At 46.3% G+C, this 24,888-nt stretch overlaps 2 protein-coding genes across 3 annotated transcripts; one reads left to right on the top strand and one right to left on the bottom strand.

Annotated features, from left to right (window-relative positions):
- Positions 1 to 65: 65 nt before the first annotated feature.
- Positions 66 to 14,427, top strand: IDH1 (isocitrate dehydrogenase (NADP(+)) 1). Of its 2 annotated transcripts, XR_010080764.1 has the most exons (10): positions 66 to 189; positions 3,032 to 3,159; positions 4,631 to 4,922; positions 6,654 to 6,759; positions 9,349 to 9,526; positions 9,923 to 10,074; positions 11,112 to 11,252; positions 11,768 to 11,930; positions 12,419 to 13,622; positions 13,871 to 14,427. XR_010080764.1 is itself a non-coding variant. In XM_063400403.1 (9 exons), the coding sequence occupies exons 2-9, from the start codon at positions 3,038 to 3,040 to the stop codon at positions 12,510 to 12,512; spliced, it is 1,248 nt and encodes a 415-aa protein (XP_063256473.1). In that variant the 5' UTR covers positions 66 to 189; positions 3,032 to 3,037; the 3' UTR covers positions 12,513 to 14,427. The 2 variants fall into 2 exon arrangements, 1 of the variants encoding a protein (XP_063256473.1); XM_063400403.1 differs by having other exon boundaries at positions 12,419 to 14,427.
- A 232-nt stretch (positions 14,428 to 14,659) lies between these two features.
- On the bottom strand, positions 14,660 to 24,530 carry LOC134552081 (shugoshin 2-like). The gene is made up of 8 exons (XM_063400389.1): positions 24,078 to 24,530; positions 23,058 to 23,233; positions 22,746 to 22,808; positions 22,047 to 22,141; positions 21,203 to 21,495; positions 18,699 to 20,618; positions 17,391 to 17,517; positions 14,660 to 16,618 (listed from the first exon to the last, which is right to left on the bottom strand). The coding sequence occupies exons 1-8, from the start codon at positions 24,214 to 24,216 to the stop codon at positions 16,432 to 16,434; spliced, it is 3,000 nt and encodes a 999-aa protein (XP_063256459.1). The 5' UTR covers positions 24,217 to 24,530; the 3' UTR covers positions 14,660 to 16,431.
- Between the last annotated feature and the right edge of the window lie 358 nt (positions 24,531 to 24,888).

The following is a 24,888-nucleotide window of genomic DNA, read 5'->3' as shown; positions in this document are numbered from 1 at the left end:
CCCCTGGCGGCCCGCGCCGCCGCCGGGGGAGGGGCCGCGCGGCCAGCAGGGGGCGCGGCCGGCAGGGGGCGCCGCGGCGGCGGGGCCGGGCGGGGCGGGGGGCGCGGCCGCATAAAGGGCCCCGCGCAGGGCCCGGCCCCGCATCGCGCCCGCAACGCCGCACGGAACGGAACGGCACCGGGGCCGCAGGTAAAGGGCAGCGCCACCGCCCCAGCGCGCCGCGCGTTTGCACAGCACCCTTTGTCCTTTGTCTCCCGCGGCACCCCGCAGCGGGGCCCTGAGGGCCGGGAATGTGTTGAAGGGCTTTTTTCCCTCGGTGCGGGCGGCACCCCGCGGCCGCGCCCCGCCCGCCGCGAGTGTCGCTGAGGCGCTGGGGGTGCTGCTCCCCGGGATCGCCCGCGCTGGGCTGGGCTGGGCTGGGCTGTCTCCTCACGCAGCCCTGCGGTCTCCCGCTAGTCGGTGGTGTCCCGGGCGTGAGCCGGGCTCGGGGCCCTCCCTGTGCTCGCCCCCTTGGGGAGCGGCCGCGGTCGCGGCCGTGCCGGTGCCGGGATTTCAGCCTCGGCCGCGGCGGCGGCTGCTGCCCGCGGCCCGGTGGGAGAATCCCCGGTGTGCCACGGGATCGCCTTGCCAGGGGCGAGTGCGGCCGGAAAACGAGTGCAGCCCAGGGCTCGGCTGGTGCCAGCACCCTGCTCCGTGCCCCTGCGAGCCGCCTCCCCGGGGAGATCAGCTGGACGCCGAGTTACGGGCTTGTTGCAATCGTTAATTATTGCCCCTAGGCCCCGAGCCCTTCCTACGGACCAAGGGGTATTTGGAAATACACAGTGTCTTCTAAGTTGCCTTGGCTATGTGCCTGGGTTAGATGTATTTAAAGAAGAGCTGCTGCAGGAGAAAGACCTTGCTGCATTTTGGCAATTCAGTAAAAATAAAATCAGAGGGAACGAGTGAGAGAACTGAACTCTAGGGAATGTGTGCTCTCTAGAGGAGCCTCTCTTGGCTTGTTGAGTGGTGTGCAGGAGAGGGATGCACCTGCAGTACTGCCCCAGTTCAGAGACAAACTGGGGACACGGGTGACTGAGGAGGGGAAAAGTACCAGTGCCTGGGCCATGATCGTGTAAACATGTTGGATGCTGTCAGAGCCTTGAAGAAGCTGCTGTTTGCACACATCAGTGGAGATGTATCTCAGTGGAGGTGCGTCTCACCTCCCTTTGTGTTCTCTCCATGACAGCAGCATGGAAGAGTTCTGAAGCCAAACCTATTGCCATGACTGACATAGTCTGATTTGTCTTCGTTAAGTAGAACCAAACCACAAAACAAGCAGTGTTTTGTGGGTTTGTGCCTGTCTACATTTTTACTTAAATGAATCAGACTGTTTCTTAGGTTGTGCCAAAAGCAAAACTGAACTCTTCTGGAGTAGTACTTCTGTGCCTAGGCCGTGGACTGTAATACAGACCTTATTTATTTAGATAGTCACAATCGAAAATTGAGTTCAAGATACTTGCATAAGTAAATTGAGTTCAGACAGAGTGTGGTCATGTGAAGTTCAAGTTCTCCTTGAGGGCTACGGAGGCCCAGTATAAGCCAAGCTGCTGTCTGTGTTAGGGATAGAAGTGCCTGAAGTAGTTTATATTTTAAACTGAGTCTCAGTAACACAACCTTATATTATTCTTCAAAATATTTTTTTAGGGTATTGTGTTATTTTTTGGATGGGGTTTTGTTTGGGGTGGTTTTGTTTCAAATGGGTGTTTTTGTTACAGGGGGTTGTTTTGGGGTTTTTTGTTTCTTTTTTGTTTGGGGGTGTCTTTTTTGGTGGTTTGATTTTTGGGGTTTTTGTTTTTGGTTTTTTTCGTTTTTGCACTTTAAAAGGTTTAGAAAAGCTTGATCCCGTCAACATAGCTTAGAAAGTTTATGTTCCTCCCAGACTAAAACTGTTTAATAGATTGGATTTTGGTCATGCAGCACAAGTTACTTTAATTAAAAAAAAAAAAAATAATTAACCCTGGGATAGTCTCCCAACGTGCCTGTAATGCGGGGCCCTTGCTGTGCAAGCCCCACACCCCGGGATGATGGCTGGCCTGGATGAACAGAGGCTGTGTGCAGTGGGACCCCTCGTTCTGCATGGAGGCGTTCGTGGCCCTCGGTCCCTGGGAGTGCAGCCTCGGGCACAGGGCTGGCTCTCTCGCTGTAGGATCCTGGCAGATGCACACAGCACTGGACTGTCTGCAAGGAGGAACTTGCCAAGTCATAGCTCTTGCATAATCAGAGCCGAGACCCAAGAAACTGTTGGAAAGCAGAGCACTGTGCTAGAGCAGTTCAATGCCTTCTGAGGGTTTCTTGACAAAGAACAAAGTGCACATAGAAGGGCAGAGTTCAAGTTTATTTTTTTTTTTGAGGCTTTGTTCACAAATATCTTGGGAAACCTTTGTTCCCTACAGCAAACAAATCTGTCCAGTATTTATTTTAACTTAACTTTATTTTAACTTAAATAAAGCTTGCCACAAAAAAATAGTCTTGATGTGTAGGCCTTGGATTTTTCTACCTGTTTCCTTCCTTCGTGGGGGACAAAGCTAATAAAGAAGCTCACAATTATATTACTCTTAGTAGCTTCAGCAGTATAAACTGTCATTGTAATCATGTCCATTAACCTCTGATTTTCAGAAAAAGGTGGAGAAACAGGCAACTGGACTAGAATTTGTGAAAGCTAAAAGTAAACAGCGCTCATCTGTTTCTGTGGAATTTGGGGGAAGAATTTGGTCATGTTTTCAGTTCTTTGATACAACCATAATTAAAGCCCGTGCCCTTAATTGTCAAGATATTAACCTTTCTTTTTATCCTCACATAGATATCCCGAGGAGCTGTGGCTTTAACAAAAATACCATGTAACATGAAACTAAGAATAAAGTGAGGTTATTTTTAAGACTGTTTGGAGAGATTTTGTGCTATGCTAGTGCCTCACCTAGTTATGTTGTAAAAATGCAGGATACATGTATTGGTAGCTTTTAACTTAGGTTGGACTTTTTTATGTCTATTGCAGTTCAAGATGTCTAAAAAAATCCGTGGAGGCTCTGTTGTGGAGATGCAAGGAGATGAAATGACACGGGTCATCTGGGAACTGATTAAAGAAAAGCTGATTTTTCCTTATGTAGATCTGGATTTGCACAGGTAATGGCTCTGTGACATTCAGCTACTCTGTACTGCAGTTTGCATATGTCATTAGGTGTTGATGGATTTTCCTGTAGCATGCCCTCCAGGGTTCCTCACAGCAGCAAGCAGTGAATGCTGAATTGTCAGGTAGCTTTTTGCCTGTACTGTGCCTCTAAGAAAGTCTCTCAGAGACGTGGTCTGTATTTTATCTCCTGTGTCCTGCAGTTTCCAGCACCCGGGCAGTCTGCATGACTCCTGCAGCCTCAGCAAAGAGAAACAGGGGCTGTTTCAGCCACTCCCTGGCTTGAAGCACAGCATCCTGCATCCCTGAGTGGGCTTATGGCTCCCTGCCACGCCTTTTGAAGATGTGCCCAGAGGACAGAAGGGTGTGGTAGGGCACAGACTCTGCCCTGATGGCTGTAGGCCTGGGCTCTGCTGTTGGCAATGTGAGCTAACTGTTACACTTACTCCTGAAGCTGGGCTGTGCTCCTGTACTCCCTTCTGGAAAAAGCAAATACTGGCAGCTGGGTACAGCAAAAGGGACATGCTATCTACAGCATCTGGCCAGGCAGAACAAATAATCTCTTCTTTTTCTGGCCACTGAGCTATAATTATTAGAGAAGTATCCGGCTACATTGCTCCCAGCCATGTGGAGAGAGGCCTGCAGTGATATCTGCCGTAGTTAAACCCCCAGGTCTGACCTTTTCCCCTGCCACTGGAGCCATTTGCATGCCACCTACATCGGGCTTCCTGCTGGCTGGTGTTGGGCAGCAGGCAGACAGGAACCCAGCAGTGTAATGCATGCACACAGTCTGCAGAGCATCCCTTTTCGAGGAGGGTGGGAGGAGGGCAAGCAAACCCTTGGCTGAGGCAGCACAATGGCTGGATTCTTGTACAGCTGGCTGTGCTTCAGGGCTGTCCCATGCTGGACACCCATTGTTCTACAAAAGCTATTAAAACAGAGTATGGAAAAGACTCTCCTCTGGTGTTTGAGGGGAATATTGACAGTTTTGCTGCCAGAGCAGAATTGTGGGCCCGTTGTCATGGGAGTTTTTAAGCCTAGTGTAGCTTCATGTGCTCAGTATGTGAAGGAAGCCAGAGCCCTCAGCACAAGAGGTTTGAACTAAAGACTCACATTCATCTGGGGATTTTGCTGCTCCATACAATTGGAGTCCTCAACTGACAGCTGCCATTGCAGCAAGCTCAAAAGGCAAGGCAGAGGAGATGCTGTCAGCAAACCTCAGCCGTAAACTGAAGCTCTCCTTTGTCCAATCTCCTACCAACCTCCACTAACAGGAGAAATGTCACTGTATGAGTCTGTTTTCGTCCAGTCCAGCAGCATTTGCACTGGAAGAGAGATAACTTCAGTTGTGGCAGAATGCTGGAACTACTCTCACAAGCACATATGGGGTCTTATTTCTTATTTCTTTCTGTTTAACACAAACAAATGTCCTGGGCAGTCCTGACCACGTTTGTGGGTCTGTTACAGTTATGACTTGGGCATTGAGCATCGTGATGCTACAAATGATAAAGTAACTGTGGAAGCTGCTGAAGCCATAAAGAAATACAACGTTGGCATAAAGTGTGCAACCATCACTCCTGATGAGAAGAGAGTGGAGGAGTTCAAGTTGAAGCAGATGTGGAAGTCTCCCAATGGCACAATTAGGAACATCCTGGGTGGCACTGTCTTCAGAGAGGCTATTATCTGCAAGAACATTCCCCGGCTGGTGTCTGGGTGGGTGAAACCCATTGTCATCGGCCGCCACGCGTATGGGGACCAGGTGAGTCACTGCAGTGTTTGCTCCTCTTTTGTCTTAACGGCCTTATTCCTGACAGGTACAGAGCTCCAAAGACTTAGCCAGCCCTGTGCCCTGCTCTGTCCCTTGCATTCCACCGGGGAGCACTTACTTGCTAGCACTTCGTGCTGCACCTGGCAAGTGTGGGAGAGCCTGGTTCATGCCTCTCTTCCTTGAACAGTGTCACTGTGTAAACAGCATTCAGAAGCCTGTGCCTGGATTACACAGGCCTGTACTTAGACACTTAACTCTGCTAAGTTACTGTTCTTCACCTCTCTAGAACCCTCCTCCCTACATAAGAACTTCTTTAGAAAATATCCTTTACACTGCCCACCTTCTTACTTCGCCAGACTTTCTGGTGTCTAATGTTGCTCACAGCAAAAATGGATAAAAGTGAGTGATTTCTAGGAGTAGGCAAAATTGCCTTCTGTATGGGGGTGTGGTTTTGTTCTATTTCTTTTGTAATTTTTTTTTACTGTGATCTGCTGCCTTAACTTGCATAGCATATCTGCAGGGTTGGTACCTGACCTGGGCACATCAGGCTGTGGTACAGAAGTAGGGAAACCTTTTTTATCAGAGCTCTCCTGAGAGTGTAGTACAAGGCTGTGGAAAGCCCTGGAACAGTTCTTGTGTTGTGCCCTTTGGGTAGCCTGGAAGATAAGAATCAGTCATACTGTTCTCCATGGGCAATCATATGCTATAAAGCTACCAAACATGGCAAAAGGAAAGTCTTCTAGAAAAGCCAAGTGCTTCAATAGCCTGCAAACTGAGGGCAAGTCATTAGATTACCTGGGATAGGAAGGTAAAATAATAAATATTCAAGAGGAAAATAATTGCAGAACCCTGACACTAGAAAAGAGTGGGATTCAAGATCCTTAAAGGTTGTGAACAATTGAGAAGGTCAAATAATAAGGAACAGTGGATTAAAGGGGAAGGATTGAAACCCTGCAAAAGATGAGATTAAAGTGAGAGGAACAATATAAGAACATACAAAGGACACAGGGGTGAGACACTACCTTCAGAACAGCTCAGGGAACAGATGCCCTTGATAGGAGGGAAACTACATGAAAAAGAATAACAAATTTCAAGGAAATGTAACCTGTTCAGGACAATTGGGGAAATGAGACATCATTTAAATACCTAAAGTTTTTAACTTGGAAGACTTACTACAGGCTGCCTTTCAGAAGTCATCTTGTGTGATGTATGAGCCCTGTTACTTACGGGATCAGCAGTTGTAATATGACTGGCTTTTCTGAGGCAGGGAGAAGAGCCTTTCTACCCACCAACCACACAACCATCTAAATACTCTGCACTTTAAAACTTCAGTGCATCTGCAAAAGTAGATACTCTGCCAATTGATGGGGCCCAAGAATCGGTGAGCTTTTTCCCCTAAAGGAAAATTCAGATGGCTTCTGAAACAGGCAGACTTTTGACTATTTAAGGACACAGTTTAGTGGTGCTCTGACAGTGCTGGTTTAACTCTTGGACTTGATGATCTTAAGAGTCTTTTCCAGCCTAAGTAATTCCATGACCCTTGCCTTTCTAATTTTTAGTAAAGTAACCCAATGACAATATGGCTGAATAAAAAGTCTACTTAATGGGGTTTTTAGTACAACTGTTTTTCTGTAACCTGCCCTCCCAAATGAGGACTGTCTTTTATGGTTCTCTCTTCCTGATAGATAAAATCATCATGGCAATTATTTTTTTTTTAAACAGTACAGAGCAACTGATTTTGTGGTACCTGGGCCTGGAAAAGTAGAGATGACCTACACTCCCACAGATGGAGGCAAACCAGTCACATACCTGGTCCATAACTTTGAAAGTAGGTATTTTCTCTAATTAGTAATTAAAACTGATATTTTGAGTTTCATTTAATCTTGAATTATCAGTCAGATCTGGGTGATGGTAAATTATGACTTAGAGGTAGAGTGGGGGAGAAAGTTTGGGCCTTCTTCATTTGTTTGTCAAGTACTGAAAGTTCCTTGATATCTTCCTGGGATCAAAAAGGCACCTCAAGAGCACAATCATATTAGATTAGCCACCTGTCGTGCTCCTTGTATGATGACTCTGGTAGCAGCATGTGTGTTTTTCTCTCTGATCAGAGACAAACTTGCTATGTAAACAAGGCTTGACCTAAGGGGAGAGATATTTGAGAACAATCCATGGTAATTCTTTCTGGGTTTAGTTTGTTTTACTGATCTCTGTATACCTTTGCAGTTTTTACCCCTCTTTATGAAGCAGTCTTTTTATTTGCTCAATAGAAATCAGAATTAACACTTGCTCTGTAAGGTGGAAAGAGGATTTCACAAGATTTCACTCCTGAGTGTGTAGGCTGTAACTTCTAACAGATGCAGTCCCAAAGGTTTTGATGTCTCTCCTCTGCCTGTGCTGGCTGCAGACATTGCAAGGCTCAGGAGGAGTCCTGACATTGCTGGCCTTTGTTAATGCAAACAGTTACACACGTTTCCAGGACTCAGGCTGTTATCTCTAGGGGCAGGATTCAGGGAAACATCATACAGGTTATGTCTCTTGTCTATCATTGATCAAAGGGTTCAGGATTTAAAGTCTTATGGTGATCTGTGTGTGAATGTGCAGTATTTTGGGTTTAGCTACCAAAAAATGGAACCATGTAAACCACAGCATCCCTGTTTGTGTGCAGTTGGTTTGGCAAACAGGTACCAAGATTGACATATGACCCTCTTTTGTATTTTGACAAAAGTATATATGTATGTATATATGATCCTTTTTGATTTCTCTGGCATGCTTGCTCCAAAGAACCTACATCTCTACCACTCTTGTTGCATAGCCTTTCACCTGGAGTTCACCTGCTTCCCCACCAGTCCTAATCTGTTCTCGTTTGGCAGGTGGCTGGTGAGTGTTGGGATGTGTGCCCATCCGCTGCCAGTCTGATTTGCATTGTATCAGCAAGCAGAAGGCAGGGAAGTGCAAAGAGGGCAGATTGCTGCTGGTGCTCTGGGGAGCTGCCCTCCCCACGGATAACTCTTGTGCCAGCATATCTCCCAAATGATGAGGGGAAGCCTGTCTTTTTGCTGCACTAATGTGTTCAACCTTGACAGTGAATCAAAAGATTCTTAGTAGGCAGCAGGATTGTATGATTGCAAAAAGGATTTTCTTTTACATGTATGAAAATAGCTGTTTGAATAAAATTTAATAGCTGTCATCCAGCAACCAGGAAATCATGGTTCCTGAGGGCAGTCTTTGCAGCTGATCACACCCTGAATGGTCCTTGACTCCATAGGGAAGGTACAGGGACAACATGTATTTTTCACTGATAACAGGAATTTCATTCTCTGCCAATATCAGCTTTAAATGACACTGCTATCTTGGCAAGCAGATAAACCTCCTCTGGCTTCCCCTCTTCATTCTGCATGTATGTCCATATAGTAACAGCCATGTGGGGATAAAGACAAATGGATATTAGGAGAGGTATTTAAAAACTCTGGATATTTCCAGAGCAAAGATCCCTGATACTGGTACTGTACAAAAACTAGATAGATGATGGTAGTGAGGTGCTGAAAATTAAGTACATGGTATCTACTTTTCACTAGAAACAACACAGGGTTGTGCTCTGAAAGTGACAAAGCTTTCTCATGAAGCTCTAGACCCTGCTTTCACCCACAGTCATCCTCTTCCATGATCTCAGTGCTGCTTTCTTCTAGGTGAGCTGGGCTGCAGGTTCAGCACGCTTCCATTTGTGCTTCTAACACATCTGCCTTACACAATCTAAGTCATGTGAATGTTGATGGTTCCTCAGAGCCTTCTCAGGACGTGCCTGAGCACCCACATGACTGGAACGTTCTTCCCACGATTTGCTAGAAGTGAGCCTGAGCAGCAGGATCAAAGCTGCGGGGTAGGGCACATGTGCTGAAAAATATGCAGAGTTCAAGTGGAGTCTTGTTTACCTGAGCTAAGCAAAGCAGTCCTTGACTGCTGGAGTTAGTTCTGAAGGTGCAAAGCAGTTAAGGTGTGAGCACATCCATATCTGGCTTTGAGTGAGACCTTCTACTCCAAACTGCTGCCTGCTGCATTGATAGAAAAAGACTGTTCTACCTAAGTGACTAGCAGGAGTTCAAGTACACTCACTTCTGCCACAGTGTGCTTGAGTACTTAGGCTGGATTAGAACAAAACTTCTTAGAAGGATTAGATCACATTATTAGGATGTACTTACCTGTAAAACAAAACCACTGTCCTATCCATGTGTCACAGAACTGCTGGAGCTTTGGGCTGATAGTGCAAAGCAAATCTTCTCCTGAAACAACCAGCCTTAATTTGAGAACTAGATTAAGACATCTGGAGAGAGCAGCAGCCAGAGTATGCTGTGGGGAGAATAAAATTCTTAAACCAAAAGTAAATGTAGTTGATTCCTATCTGTTCTTCCTCCACTAACAGGCTGTGGTGGTGTAGCCATGGGAATGTACAATCTTGACCAGTCTATCAAGGATTTTGCCCACAGTTCCTTCCAAATGGCACTGTCTAAAGGCTGGCCCCTCTACATGAGCACCAAGAACACCATTCTGAAGAGATACGATGGCCGCTTCAAGGACATCTTCCAAGAGATCTATGACAGGTACCAATTGTGTACTTCCTGCTGCAGTGCGTACGTGTGCAGCCTACTCTCCAGCCTTGGGAATTGTTTTTTCAGACACTCAGCAACACTTTCAGGGCTCAGGGGATGCCATCTTTGTCACAGTCTCCCTTGTCCTGCAAGGCACAATAGTCAATGCAGAAAGCTCTGCTAAATGTGGCTGTGGTGTCCATCTCTTCTAATAAAGTCACAGATTCTCTGTGGGTGCCTCTGTGATGCTGAAGCAGTCTCACTATAGCCTAGCCAAGCAGACAAGAGAAAAAAGACTAAAGAGAATGCAGGGGTTTTTGTTTTTAGTCTTTTCTCTGTGCACCTCTCTATGTACAAACTGTGCAATCCTTGTTTATATGACAATGTGGTTTGGTTTTTGTTTTCTAGAGAATACAAGTCCCAGTTTGAAGCCAAAAAGATCTGGTATGAGCACAGGCTCATTGATGACATGGTTGCTCAGGCCCTGAAATCTGAAGGAGGCTTTGTCTGGGCCTGCAAGAACTACGATGGGGATGTGCAGTCTGACTCTGTTGCACAAGGTATGATGTGCTTCCTGTGCCACACTGAAACAGGCTTAGCCATAGTCCCTTGTGTCCTTCTGTCACATCTTCTGGAATGGCCCAGGAGGTGGTGTTGGGTCTCAAAATTTGTATTTCAAACCTGTGGCCAGTCATGGAGGTATCAGGCAGTCAAAAAATTCTGATTTTGCTTTTACAAGAAAATCTATTGAATGTAGACTCTGTAGTTGTATTTATTTACAGGAGAGAAGTTCCTACCACCATGATAAGTGGTAGGTTTTCTATTCTAATGGGCAGCTGGTTCTCTGTCACTGCCAGCTTCAGTTAAGCTGACTGCTGCTGAGTGTGATGGCAGGTGCACTGCAGATAAGTAATAAATCCTTCAGGACCTAAAGCACCTGTCAGGTGTAAAGAGAGATTGATACGTTTAACTTTACATATTTGCAATGCTTGATCAAAATCCTATATAACCAAGGTGCCCAGTGCCAAAACACATATGGATGCAGAATTGCACAGGATGAGATGTGTGGCTTTATGAAGTAATGCCACTAAACTGCCTCCCACAGAACAAGGATGTGTTGGACTGCTAAACAAAGCAGCTTTCAAAGATGCAGATCTCTGAGACCTACAGGGTTAGAAGTGGTGTGATTGTCCAATATCAGAAGCTGCTGGTTCCTCTCACGAGAGCAGATGCACTTGATAAGAAGTTGTTTGTATCCTATCACCCTGTGTGAAAGACAAGCAGCCAACACATACTGTTCTCTTACTGTACCTTTTCAGTAGAAATCTGTCCAGCAGATTAGCTGAGAAAACTAATTTTCTTGAAATGGTACAGAATGTCTGTATGTCTCTGTCTCATTGTTCAGCAGGACTACACTTTGAGAAGAACTGTTATTTTGATGTGTAGGGACATGCCAGTGCAGGAGCACTACTGCAGCTCTGCTGTTCCGGGATTTTCACATCAGTGAGAGGATGTAGGGGGATTGTAGGATGGGGCGATTAGGGGGAGTTTGAGGGAGCTGTCCAGAGAAGACACTTTTGAAACTTGTGTTGTGTAGGCTACGGCTCTCTGGGGATGATGACCAGCGTGCTGATCTGCCCTGATGGCAAGACTGTTGAATCAGAAGCTGCTCACGGCACGGTTACTCGTCACTACCGCATGCACCAGAAAGGCCAAGAAACCTCCACCAACCCCATTGGTGAGCTGCTTTTCACTGCCCTTCATCACCTCTACAAGTTTAGAGTAAGAACACCTGCACCCTCTCTGTAGACAGCTGCACCACTGAGTGGGGAAACTTGCAGTTCACTGTGCATTTTTCATCCAGAGACTGTGACAATGCTTAAGGGGAAGCAAGTATCTAAGATTCTTAAATGCTCATTGTTCAAAAGAAACAACAGAACTCAGAGGGTCTGCAAGCAATCAGAAAGTAGATCAGTAAACTACACATGTAGCATGGAAATTGCTGTGTTAGTCCCTGACCTACTATATAAGTTACACGGCAGTGGGTTTTGGATAAAAGGGGTGGGGTGCACAAAAAGGCAAAGGATACCTAGGTGAAGATAAGTGTTCTTTCCCATACCAGTTTTTTATCTTTTTTTCAGTCTACTTTCCATTTTACTGGTATTAGGAAGCCCAATTATTGTTCCACATGATGATTTAGAGCAACTTTCAGGAAGTTCTAGACAGATAGAATAACGCAGTGTTCTCTCTCAGCCTCCATCTTTGCATGGACAAGAGGCCTCGCTCACAGAGCTAAGCTGGACAACAACACTAGCCTCAGGAACTTTGCAGTTGCCCTGGAAGAAGTCTGCATTGAGACCATTGAATCTGGCTTCATGACAAAGGACCTTGCTGCCTGCATCAAAGGGCTGCCTAAGTAAGTGTGTGAAATAACCAGCTGTGCTGAGAGGAGGCTGTTTGACATGCTGGGTCTGAACAGCATTTGCTGGAGTGTTATTTTTGTGATGGCAAAGAGTCTGTCTCACAGGACTCACCTGTACCCAGTGCTGTACAAACAGAACATGAGACACTCCCTGACCCAAGCAGCTTAGCCCAAATTGTTTTCTCCCTGCTATTGCACCAAATGAATGGGAGAAAAAAGTAAAGAAGGAACTGCAAAGATTTTTATGATAGTCTAGCTCTGTTGGCCAGATCCTAATAAATGAAAAAGACCTACATAACTGCAAAATATCACCTGGCTAGCTCTTTCCAGAGCCTTTTGGCAAAAAAACCCAGCCTGATGAGTAGGAGAGAACTCTTTAGTTTTAGAGGCAAAACACATAGTTCTTTAAACAGTCCTCCCCTGCTTTGATTATTTGAGAGTCTGTACAACTAATATCGGTCTTGTTTTGTTTCCCCCGCCAGCGTCACACGCTCTGATTACCTGAACACCTTTGAGTTCATGGACAAGCTCGCTGAAAACCTGAAGCGGAAGCTGGCCTCTATGCCCAAAGCTTAAGGCGTGGGTTCTACTCAAGCTCCCCTAACAGTGTGTCCAAGGGGGCACTGTCTCGTGCTTGGTTGTTCTTCTGTTAGGCTGTTCTTCAGCTTTGGCCCTCTGGTATTACCACACTGGCAGATTCTTCCTGTCAGAATCATCTCTTTGCCCAATTACTCGTTTTTCTCTTGATTTTCTGTCTGATGCTCTTTCTGCTCACACTTGAGTCCTCTTGCAAAGCACAGTCACTGGAGGTCTCTTTCCTCAAGAACAGTGAATTTTGTAGACTGGAATCATCTGAGGGGACTTCCTGACTTGGGAAGGTATGAACTGGGGCTTTCAGCAAACCCTCCACACTTTGCATCTCAACGATAGAACCCTCTGTAACCTGTGGCATTAAGTCAACACTTCCAAGACTCTGCAGCTGTGCTGGATTCACCTCATCTGTACCTCCAAAGTCCTGGACTTCATCAGGAGAGTGGGAATGGTGCTGCACACCACAGTCCTGTCTTCCTGTCAAAAGCCCCCTCACAGACCTTCTGCCCCATCTCACAGACTTCAGTCTCACTAGAACACGTTGCAACTTCTGGCTGAAGAAGTGTCTTTGCATTTTGAGCACACTCTTCACCTTGAGCTCATCAGGACTACTTTCTGCATTGTTTTTAATTGCAGTTGTTTTCTTTTTTCCTGTTCTTGCTTTCTTAGCAGTTGTTCTCTCATCGGTTTTGGTTTTTTAATAGGCTTCCTCCAGGCTACAAACATTCACCCATGATTGCTCAATCTTGCTGAATTTTTACAGTCTTCACTCCCCCAGATGTGAAACTATACCAATATATAGATGATACTCTAATTGAAGGAGATTCCCATGAAAAGGGGAGAGAAGCAGCAGCAGTAATGGGAGGCATTACATGAAGCAGAAATTGAAATTCCGCCTGAAAAATGTCAAGGACCAAGTAAAGAAATAAAAATTTGGGGTACTTGGTGGATGCAGGCAATGCAGTAGTTCCTCCAGACACTTTAAAGGAATTAGAACAAATACAAGTGCCCCCATCAAGGAAAGGATTACAAGAGCTAATGGGAACTTTAGGATATTGGAGAAAACTTGTACCTGGCTTTTCTGTCATTGCTCGCGTAAGTGGCTCTGTATCGTCCTTTGTTGTGTAACATTACAAACACTAGATAAAAATGAACATAGACACTTTCTAAACCTTTTGAAAATCATGTTTTCTGAAACTCTTTGAGCTGCTGGGCTAAGCCCTACTTTTGCTAAGCAGATGAATTTGATAAAAGTGTGGTATGGGTCTGGATTCCTGATTTTGTTGACAGCAGACCTGAGGCTTTTCTCTCTGACTCTGATCTGTTTTATCTCTTCCTCTCAGTCTGAAGGCCAGTTTGTCACAGCTCTGCTCAAACCAGCGGTGACCTCCTGTCCAGCAGACGTTAGGAATGAACACCGTCCTCTCTGCAGTGCTTCCCAGTGAGTGCCAGTGAGCTCACAGGGCTGTGCCAGCCCTGCCACAGCCCTCCCGACTTTACCCTGTAGTGCCAACCAGAGCACAGGATCCTGTACAAGGGATTTGGTTCCATTGCTACAGTCAGGACTGTAGCATTTGAGTAGCACTTACTGAATGCTGGAAACAAGCCTTATAGGCTAAGAGCCTACCAAAGCCATGCTGCAGTGTCTAAATGCAGGCCATGCATTTAGTTATGCTCCTTCTGACTGCAGGTGAAGCATAGGAACTGTTCACCTCTTCCCTCACCCCACAATTCATAAAGGTGCAAACTTTTCTCCAATTGTCTGGGCTACTACTTACTCTTGTTGTCTTACAGCAAGTCACGTCATGACTGTGAAAACTTATTCCATCCATGGTTGTGTGTTGGGTTTTTTTTAAGAAATATTTTTAATTCAGACTAAAATAAAAGCCAACTAACATTCTTTGTGTCTCCTTCCTTTGTGTGATTAGCAGATACAGGGAAGCTCTGCCTCAGAGACCCCAGTAGCTTTCACCACAATCCAGTCCATGCTAGGACAGACTGTACTTTTGATATAAACAAAAAAATAAGTTACTCCCTTCGTAAAATAGAGTTTTAATTTGTTCTGGCCTAGGGAAAGCTGTCATGTGCAAGTGTCTTGGTAAGCATCAGGTAGTGTACAAGAATTTGAAGAGACCACTTGCATTGAAATTTTATTTGGGGAATAATACAAACTGATACATCCTTACTCAGCAAAACAGAAACTGGTTACACATGAACAAACTCCCCCTCCAGCTGACTGCTACAGGTGGTGATTAGGATAGAGATAGCAATGTTAGACTAAAGCAGCTAGCTAGTTACCACGTGTTTGAAGCACAGCTCTGTAACTGCTAGCAGTGTCTCTGTACCTTCAATGTGAATGAATACAGTCTACTCTGTTTACTAGCACAAACACATAAGTGCAGCTGGAAGAAGTCCCAGTTCTGACCCACAGAGGCAGTGAAAACAATTACTGGGAACAGTCAGAGAGCAGTGTTCCTGCCTGGTTTCTGCCATCAGGGGGTCAGACAGGCAGGTTCTAATATGACAGCACCTCTAACAAATTCCCTGTTGTTTACTAGCTCCTACCTGGCTTCCACAGTTACAGAGTCCCAGAGAAAGCTTGGTAACTTACAGAAAACTGAACAAATAATTAAGAGGGCATTTTTGAATCTTAGGCTTTTTGTTTCCTTAGGCTTTTTGTTAGTTTTAATAACAGTACAGCTTTAAATGTAAGCTATGTAGTAGCATTTACCTGACTGCAGATGACACTGTTTTGCCTCTACTCATGAAGCTTCCATCTTCTGGAGTCCTCTGAGTGCAGAGAGTACAGCAAGACCCAGCCCATCCTCATGAACGGATGGATGTTGCTGAGGTGCTCAGGAGAAGCAGTAAGTATGGTCAGAAGAAAAGAGCAGCTCTCTCCCTTCCCTGCTCTGTCACAAAGAGGGAACATTTCTCCTGCTTCCAATCAGGCACCATTTCCTTCTCTTTCACTACCAGTCTGATCCCTTCTTTTCCCCACCACTCTCTCAAACATTTAATAACCTTCAAAGTTACACCAATAGACACTAAAATAAGCAGGTGATTGAAGTCAGTGGGTGCTCAGTGTACAATGGAAGAGTACAGGATTTCCTGAAACACAGCTGACCCCATCTGGAGTACTGTTGTCCAGCTCTATGGTTTCCAGCTCAAGAAGGATATGGACCTGTTGGAGCAAAGCCAGAGCAGGAACACAAAGACGATCAAAGGGCTGAAATGCCTCTCCTATGAAGACAGGCTGAGAGAGTTGAGGTTGTTCAGCCTAGAAGACAGAAGGTGCTAGGGAGACCTTGTTGCACCTTCCAGTACCTCAAGGGGCTACAAGAAGGCTGAAGGGGTACTCTTTAACAAGGGCAAGGAATGATAGGAAAAGGGGAGATGTTTTCAAACAGCTCTGTCCCACGGGATCCTCTCCTCTGATCACCCTTCCTGTAGCAATACTCAGTGTTTGAGACAAGACATGCTTAGGCCTGGTCCTGAGCACCCTGTGTTTCAAATATTCCTTAATGTTGGCTGGTATGGGGCTCATCCTCTGCTGCAGGGAGCTTTACATGGCAGACAGGGGGAGAGAACAGGAAGGAAGCAGAAGATAGCTAGGGGCTAATCATACAGCACATAAGGGCCATGCCTGTCATTAAAATAGAAATCCATCAATTTGTGTCAGCCACTTTTCCCACCCCATGAGTCCCACAGATTTGAAAACAGAAGAAATCCATGGTATAAGGCTCGAGTTGTCAAACTGGTCCTTGGGTCTCCTTAGCTGGAATAGTTCAGCTGCCTGGTCAGCCACGTCAGTCTTTGCTTGGGCCTCTGCATTCAAAGCTGTAGCCTTGTTGCTAAACACACGAGCTTCTAGGAGCTTGGGGGCTGCCTTTCAACCCCTATACTACTCCTGAGCACTTTCTGTTACCATGAACTTGTCTGTCTTGGCACTGACACATCCTCCAGGAAGCCATCCTTGGTTTTCTTTCACCTTGGTCACTCCCTTGGCTTTGACAGGCTTCTTTTTGCTTTTGTAGCGAGGAGAGTGGAGGAACTCAGTGTCTGTAAATGGGTCACCCTGCCTCAGTTTCCTGCAGAACCAAAAGGGTTACATTCAAACATCAGGTATTCCTTGAATTACATGTATGATTTTGGTCTCTGAAGTTTCTGATTTTAGTGCAGTTATTCCCCATAAGATGATTAAGAGGTACAGTTTGTTTCTTGTCCAGTACAGAGTACTTTCTGGTGCAATATAACCAGCTATTCATGGAAAGTTCAAACTGGGACATTTTGCAGGGAAAAACACACCCAGTAACGTTATATAACAACAAAGTCATCATTTTAGGAGTACATGACTCTGTGCAATAGCCATTGGATGCACTGAATCTACAGTATCCTAGGGAAAAGGTGCAGCTATTCGTTTAGGTATCATATCTGCTAGTGAATATAGATACAGCCTGCTCTAAGGAGGAAAGGATTTCTCAAGTGTGTAAAATTTTAGTCATCATAGAATGTAAATGAAATCAGGGCTTTTGCTGAGCTGGCTTTAGCCTGTATTTTATACTCATGCTCCTGCTTCATTAGCACTGGAGTACCCCAGATGCAGTCTGCCAGGAGATGTGCTCATTTCAACAAGTAAAATAACATCTTTGGTAGCTTGTTACCAGAAACCTAAACATCTACGTGTGCTGATGCAGCAGTTTGGCATAACCACACAATGGTAGAAGAGGAGGCTCACAGAACACAAAGGGTAAGAAGAACTTTAAACAAAGCAATAGAAGATGCCTAGAGAGGGAGTATATGAGAGCAGAGCAGGGGTTGCAGCACAGGAAAAGTCTTTGGAAGGAATATTTAAAGCCCAACCTAATGATTGATGGCTCTTTGTAGCAGGTTGGTTTCCGCGTCCGCCGGGATGAGCGCCCTGGCGCTTCCTCCGAGCCGGAGTGAGGCAGAACCCTGGCATCGTTCAAGTCCCGCAGCGGCTTGACATCTGCAAAGGGAGACATGGTTTGATCAGAGGGATTAGAAATCATCTCCAGATATCCTAAGAAATAACAGCTCTCAAACAGAAAGAGCTGCATTACCAAGTTTCTCTGAACATGCACAATCCAGAATCCAATTGTATTCTCTCTAAACTCAAGAGACCATTTTAATCCAAAATACCAGATCTGCTTCTCAAATGTTAGCTCATAAATCAAATTAGGTCCCTCAGTGAAAAAATACAGATCACTAATACTGATAGTATCATGGGCCTGATGTAGTAGAAAAATTATATAAAACCTCTGTTTGATAGCTGCAATGCCCAGGAGCTTACAGCCTGGAGCTTATGGCACACAACCAACCTAGCAGCAACCACCCAACTTCAGCAAGACACAGGACTAGCGGCCACTGCACCTTTCCAAGCAGAGTCAGCCAAGAGGAGGAGGGCAGGACAACAAACTTCCTCCCTCTCTACAAACTACAGCCCACTCCAGTGGTAACAGGCCGGTTTGTCAACAGCTACAGAAAGGAAAACCCCACAAAACTACTCTCATTAAAGAGCATCCATTAACAGCAAACTCCCCTAAAGGATCAGCTTAACTCTTGTAGTACCAGCCCAGGGATACAGCCTCCAAATCCTTTTAAAAAACAAACAAACAAAAAAAAAAAAAACCCTGCAAACAAAATAATTTAGGTAGGCTCCTGATTAATTTACAGTGAAGATATCACCTAGAGGTATGAAGTCTGACACCTTGCAGCTTTAACCATTCTGGACCAAAAAATTTGTCATCTTCTCGATATTTTGTGCCCAAATAATACTGACTGACCCTGGTAGGCAGGGTCAGGGTCAAATTAGACTTCAGAACTGCTTGAGTACTTGGTTTTCTAAATTAATAGGCATGCCCTGTAGATAACAAGAGTGGTAAAGCAAGACACAGCACATGCTGCTAGTCTTGTCCCAATAGCTACACAGACAAGTGGACAGAAATTCTTACAGAAATGCTGATAAACGAGAAGTAAATGCAGCCACAGAAACGACTGGCCAACCCAAGTGGAAGCATAAATGGTATACTGGAAAATGATCTCAAACTTCGAAAAAAGAGAGGAGAGGAAGGAAAATATGAGCACTTGCTGCATGGACTTTTTGCCCTCATCTCCAAACACAGGTACCTTCCCCAGCTTACCACCTACCAGGTTCCCATGAAGGTGAGCTCCAAGAACTTGACTGCACTTGGTTCCTTTCCCCAGGTATTTCCTCTGAAGTCTTTTCGTTAAATATCAGGGAGTTTTTCAACGAAACAGGGGATTTTGCTGGCATTCTGTTGCCCTTAGTACTTGAGCTCTCGGAAACTGGTACTTCTGTAAGTCTGGAGCTGACAGGCAAAACTGCAGGACTGCTCACGTGGGAGGATTCAAGGCTGTGTGGAAGGTCTGTAAGACTATCTGCAAGTGATATCTCAGGTAGCTGCTCGTCCAGGAGAGCATCTGGCTCAGACAGCAGATGTGTAGTGCAGGAAAACTTCCCCATCAGGACAATTTGCTTGGATGCAAGTTCTGTGGAACTTCCAATGAGAACCTTGGCACCATCGCTTTTTCTGGCCAGGGAATCAGTCTCTGGAGGTCGAGAATGGCTCCTCTTCCTCTGAGGCTTGGGTTTGCAAGAGGCTTCTTTTTTCAAAGCATTCATGTTGTTGTCAACTTTACCTTGCCCTTTTTCTTGAAGGTCCCCTGTCTGTTTTTTAATGCTCTTTTGATTGCTCTTAGCAGCTCGTGGGATTTTGCTTGCTTTGCTCCCAGGAACACACCTGGGAGGTACATTTTCACCCCCTTCAAATTCTGTCTGGGAACAACCCAAGTTTCCTGCAGGATCCAAAGGATGGATAATAAAAGTTACCCTGCGCTGTTTAAGATTACCTGCCAAATCCTTTGTCCTCTCATTAGCTACTCCTTGAACATCTATCCAGGGCCTAAAAGCAGTAACTTCATTTCTCTGATCACAAGTGCTTTTCCTGACAGTATTCTTCCTGCTTGTTTGGCTTCTTTTAGGCTGTTCTTCAGCTTTGGCCTCTGGTATTATCACACTGTTTGGCAGATATTCCTCATCAGAATCATGTCTTTGCCTAATTACTCTAGTTCTTCTGTTGACTTTCTGTCTGATACTCTTTCTGCTCACACTTGAGAATTTTGTAGAATTTTGTAGATTGGAATCATCTGAGGGGACTTCCTGACTTGGGAAGGTATGAACTGGGGCTTTTAGCAAACCCTCCACACTTTGCATCTCAACAATAGGACCCTCTGTAACCTGTGGCATTAAGTCAACACTTCCAAGACTCTGCAGCTGTGCTGGATTCACCTCATCTGTACCTCCAAAGTCCTGGACTTCATCAGGAGAGTGGGAATGGTGCTGCACACCACAGTCTCTATTTTTCCTGTCAAAAGCCCCCTCACAGACCTTCTGCCCCATCTCACAGACTTCAGTCTCACTAGAACACGTTGCAACTTCTGGCTGAAGAAGCGTCTTTGCATTTTGAGCACACTCTTCACCTTGAGATCTATCAGGACTACTTTCTGCATTGTTTTTAATTGCAGTTGTTTTCTTTTTTCCTGTTCTTGCCTTTTTAACAGTCTTTTTCTCTCCAGTTTTACAGTTACCTTTGCTTTTAACCTTTACAGGAACCAGCTCCGGGACCTGGCTATCGCTGCGGTCCGTTTCCACAGCACACCCCATTTCTTTGGTTTGTGGCTGCTCACAGAAGGTCTCGTTACCCACAGAGTTTCTATGAGAAGTGACAGCAGTTGCAGCAGGTGAAGCCAGGGGGCTGGGGGAGCTCAGCTGTTGCTGTGTGCTGCTCCTGCTGGCGCTGCTGTTGTCCTGTGCAGTGCCACCCCAAGCTGCCTGAGTGGAAGTGGCGTGTGGGAAGACATCCCGGGCAGAAGATGGAGTGCTGGCAGCAAAGAGGGAAGAATGCTTTCTCCTCTGAGTAACGTGCCCATGGGAGAGACGATCAAAGAAACGTTTTACCATCTCATCAGCCTCATAGGAAAGAGTGTTACTTTCCCAGGCAAGTGCTGGCAGATTGTTGGGATTTTGCTCCGTGGTGCACAAGACCTCTGTTGGAAAGAAAAAATTGATTTCTAAGGCTGAGAAATGCAGCAGGCAAATGCCATCTTTCCCCATACCACTAAAAACCGTGCTCCATACACTGCCACAAATCCAGAGCATAGAAAAAGCATGATTTTGACTCTACAGTGACTCCCCAAACTTACTGTGTAGAAGATTTGCTTAGCTGCTTCCCTCTGAACAAAAGGGCAGCCCAAAGCAGGATCTCCTAACCAGCTGTAATATTAGGAACACCTACGATCTGTATAAGAGTTATTATTTATGTGGCAAATCCACAAGAAACAGTGGTGTACCTAGTCAGATTCTGCTCTTTCAGACATCTCCAAAAGCTCAGTGCCTATTACTCAAAAAGCCTGATTTGCAAGCTTGATCTACTGCAAACGTGCCACATATCCTCTGAAGACTCCGATTCTGGGATATACATAACTCCAGCAGTAACAGCCCCAGTAGTACCTACCAGTCATTAGGAGCTACTGGAGCTGTGGGTGAGAGCTAACCAGAGCTATGGCACTCGCGCATTTCTGAGCACAGACACAAAGTCATACCAGAACAACAGCAAGAGAGGAAAATTTACCTCCAAAGATGTGAGAGTCATGAAAAGCCTCCTCTGCTGACTCAGTCACCTTCTTGCCATTCTCTTCCTGGTGGAACAGAGGCTCCTCATCACGCTGTGGTGGCAAAGTATCTTTGGGGGCAACAGGTGTAATTTTCAGGGGCTCATTAGAATCAAGTCTCTGAAGTTCTCCCGCACTACAAGCAGGACTCCGAAGGTCTCCTGAGGACGTCTGTACTGCTATGGAGCTGCCAGCTTGCTGCTCTGCATCATGCAGCTTGGAAATGGGCACTCTCATGGGTACCTGTGTAACCCTGGTGAGAAGGAAGAGCAGCAATGGATCACGTTTCATGTACATGACAGGTCCCAGAATCCAGCAGACTAACTACAGGCCACGTTTGGGCAGCTCAAAGGACTGCCCTATCTTGAAAGGGGAGACTAGACAGAGGAGAAACAGGACCTCAAATAGACTTTAAGAGATCCTGTTCTGACCATCTTTCCAGAGTGCAAGCTTACCTATACAAGCAGATGACTATTAAGTATTTTTATGTAACAAACATCAAAGTATCCAGCTATGGCACTCACTCACTCAAGCAAATCTTGCACTGCTCACCAACTACAAAGAGAAAACTGCCTAAAAGTAACATGGTCTCAAAGAAAGGAGGTAAAAAGACCAGTTTTTGCAGAGACTCAGCATTAGGACAAACAAGAGAAGGAGTGCAGACAAAATAAAGAACAGCATCTAGCAGTGGTTGTTCAGAGAAGACATCTCATGTAAAGCTGGCAACTGGGCACACTCATAAAACACAAGAGGTTTTGCATACAGAAATTCAGGACAAGCTTGATGTATCACTGTAAACCCCACCTCAGAAGCTGACCATCTGCAATATCATCAGCCCAGCTCTCTTCAATCATGCTGCTCTTCTGGCCACTGGACAAGGATGCAGAATTTGTATGGAACTGGAAAGAAGAGAAATAGAAGAGTGATTTAAAGTTCTTGAAATCCCTCGTGCAGCCTCCTGCACCAAAACAGCACAAGCTCACTTTCTCTGGAATGAGAATGTAAAGTACTGCCAGCAACTCCCTCATGTTATGGAATAAATCATGGAATAAATTGCAGCAGAACCAGATTGTGTCTCCATGGCCTAAGAATGAAGTTAAACTAGTTCACATAATCTGAGACTAGGAAGCAGAAATATTTTCCCGTCCACCCAGGAGACAGGACATAGGAAAAGTGTCCTATTCCCTATCCCAAGTTGCCATGTCAATACTTTAGAAAAGAAATTGAAAAGAAATCACAACCTGTCAGAACAGAAAAGCCTACTGGCCAACATAGCAAATAATCCAGGGGAAAACAGCTTAAAACTGTAGCTCTTCCTACAGAAAGAGTTACCCTGGAAATCCTTAACACCAAGCTAAAAACAAGGATGTAGCCAGCACAACTCAAGCAAAGAAAAACAGGTGAAGCATCCAACACTGAAGTGAGCAGGCAACACAAAGCAAAAGACAGAGAAAAAGACAGCCCCCTTCCCAGCACAGTGAGCTCATGTTTCCCATGGTTTACCTCAGACAGCTCGGCCATCTTAGCTGCAGCCATAAGATTGTCCATTTTTTTCAACATATTATTCTGTGTTGAGGTAATAAAAAGAGAGAAGTCATAAAGATATTAAATCAAAACATCTCTTCCAACAAGGATGCTAGTAGCCAGAGGCGTGTTCTGGGGAGAACACAGCTTGGAAACAAAAATAAGGAAATGAATGGTGACCATTTCCATACGTTGATAATGCAGACATTGAACACCAACAGCTCAATCCCCCCACGGAGATGCCAGTGCAGCACCCCTTGCCTCCCACCCCTCCCCACAGCAGTGCCCTACCAGGAAGGAGAGCCTGTGCCGCAGCACCGCGTTCTGGAAGTGGCACTGCTTCACCTCCTTCTGTAAGACAGCCTTCTCCTGGGTGAGGCGCTGTGCATTGGCTTTCTCTGCATTGAGGGCCAGAGCCAATGCTTTATTGTTCTGCTTCAGGGAGATTTTCATGGTGGAGGAGTTGTCTGTGAGAGACAGAACAGTATCACACACCATCAGCATCCAAGGTCTCATCCATACCTCTCCCCTCATCATAATTCTTTCTCTTCCCAGACCAATCTTCCTCAGATCAGATCTCTACAGCTCAATAGCCCCCTCACAAAATCAGCAGTATCCTTCCTTCCTTCCAGCAATAAAAGTCTCCAGAGAAAACAGCAGGAAAAAATTTCCTTAATAATATGCAACACTTCAGATACCCTCTCCAGTCTCAGTGGGTCATGCTCAGGCAGCAAGCTACTGCTTCAATTCTTAATGAATGATGGCATGGTTCAAGTGCTCAGTTTAAAAATATATGCTCCTTGCTTTGAGCAAGTCACCTATAGATAAGTACTCATCACCATCCAAAAAATGGGAGAAAAATCTGTTTTCCTCTATAGCTGCCCTTTAGTAGATTTGGACCAGTTTCCCAATTTCAGAATAATTAAATAGAATTAATGGAAATATCTGAAATTTTCAAGGTAGTCCTAATTATCTACTGTCCCATCTCTGCATTACTTTCCCCATAAAAATAAGTCACTTGGCCTAGCTTCTGCAGAGGACTACATGTACATCAAAGTACAGTGTATATGTATTTATAGGTATATACACTAAAATACTTCAGACACCATTGGGCACCTGGAGTTGCCCAGTTGCCCCTCATCTGCAGGGCACTGAATTCACTCGAAACCCCGGGGCAGAGAAGCAGCTGAGAAGCAGCACATGAGCTCTCCTGAGGGACTGCTGCCCACTCCCGATGTCACGGCCCAAGGCCCAGTTATAAGCTGACATAGCAGCCAAATATGTACACACCGCAACGCAAAATGTACTCACTGATGATCTTCGTTTTGATTTTTGATGCAAGCGAGGCATTCAACTTCGCGGTCCTCAAGGCACCCTTTTTCTTCTCCCGCATCCGTTCCATCACGCTGCTCAGACTGAAGGACATTTCGGCGGCCTCCCACGCTGCCATCGCTGAAGCGAGCGACACCGAGCAGGGTCGGCACCCGTATTTCCCTTCCGCAAGTCCTTACCGGCCAAGGCTCGCACTTGCTCCGAGGAGCGACGCCGCGGCCCGGCACAGCCCCGCGCGGACCGCCGGCGGAGTAGGAGGAAGAGGAAAGAGGGAGGAGGAAGCCCTGCCCGCCAAGCGACTTTCGAATGCCGCGGCCGGCGGATGGCCCGGCCCTCGCCCCGCCCCGCGGGCCGGCGGGAAGCGGCCCCGCCTGTGCGCCTCCGCCGCCCTCAGGAGCCGCCGGACCAGCTCCCCGCCCTCAGGGGCCGCGCCGAATGAGCTCCCCGCCCTCAGGAGCCGCCGGACCAGCTCCCCGCCCTCAGGGGCCGCGCCGAATGAGCTCCCCGCCCTCAGGGGCCGCGCCGAATGAGCTCCCCGCCCTCAGGGGCCGCCGAATCAGCTCCCCGCCCTCAGGGGCCGCCGCCGAATGAGCTCCCCGCCCTCAGGGGCCGCGCCGAATGAGCTCCCCGCCCTCAGGGGCCGTGCCGGACCAGCTCCCCGCCCTCAGGGGCCGTGCCGGATCAGCTCCCCGCCCTCAAGGGCCGTGCCGGACCAGCTCCCCGCCCTCAGGGGCCGTGCCGGACCAGCTCCCCGCCCTCAGGGGCCGTGCCGGACCAGCTCCCCGCCCTC

Source organism: Prinia subflava, chromosome 6 (genome assembly GCF_021018805.1).
Source record: "Prinia subflava isolate CZ2003 ecotype Zambia chromosome 6, Cam_Psub_1.2, whole genome shotgun sequence".
NCBI classification, from domain to species: Eukaryota; Metazoa; Chordata; class Aves; order Passeriformes; family Cisticolidae; genus Prinia; species Prinia subflava.
The sequence above is the reverse complement of the archived record's forward strand: the minus strand, read 5'-3'. Positions and strand labels throughout refer to the sequence as shown.

Bases quoted from the DNA above. Each gene is read 5' to 3' on its own strand.
- LOC134552081 (XM_063400389.1), bottom strand. From the start codon at position 24,216: ATGGCAGCGTGGGAGGCCGCCGAAATGTCCTTCAGTCTGAGCAGCGTG. The intron at 22,142-22,745 runs GTAAACCATGGG...TCTTCTTTCCAG, and splicing joins AGATGGCCGAGCTGTCTGAG to TTCCATACAAATTCTGCATC. The intron at 21,496-22,046 runs GTGGGGTTTACA...CCTTCTCACCAG, and splicing joins GCAGATGGTCAGCTTCTGAG to GGTTACACAGGTACCCATGA.
- IDH1 (XM_063400403.1), top strand. From the start codon at position 3,038: ATGTCTAAAAAAATCCGTGGAGGCTCTGTTGTGGAGATGCAAGGAGAT. The intron at 6,760-9,348 runs GTAGGTATTTTC...CTCCACTAACAG, and splicing joins CCTGGTCCATAACTTTGAAA to GCTGTGGTGGTGTAGCCATG. The intron at 9,527-9,922 runs GTACCAATTGTG...TTTGTTTTCTAG, and splicing joins TTCCAAGAGATCTATGACAG to AGAATACAAGTCCCAGTTTG.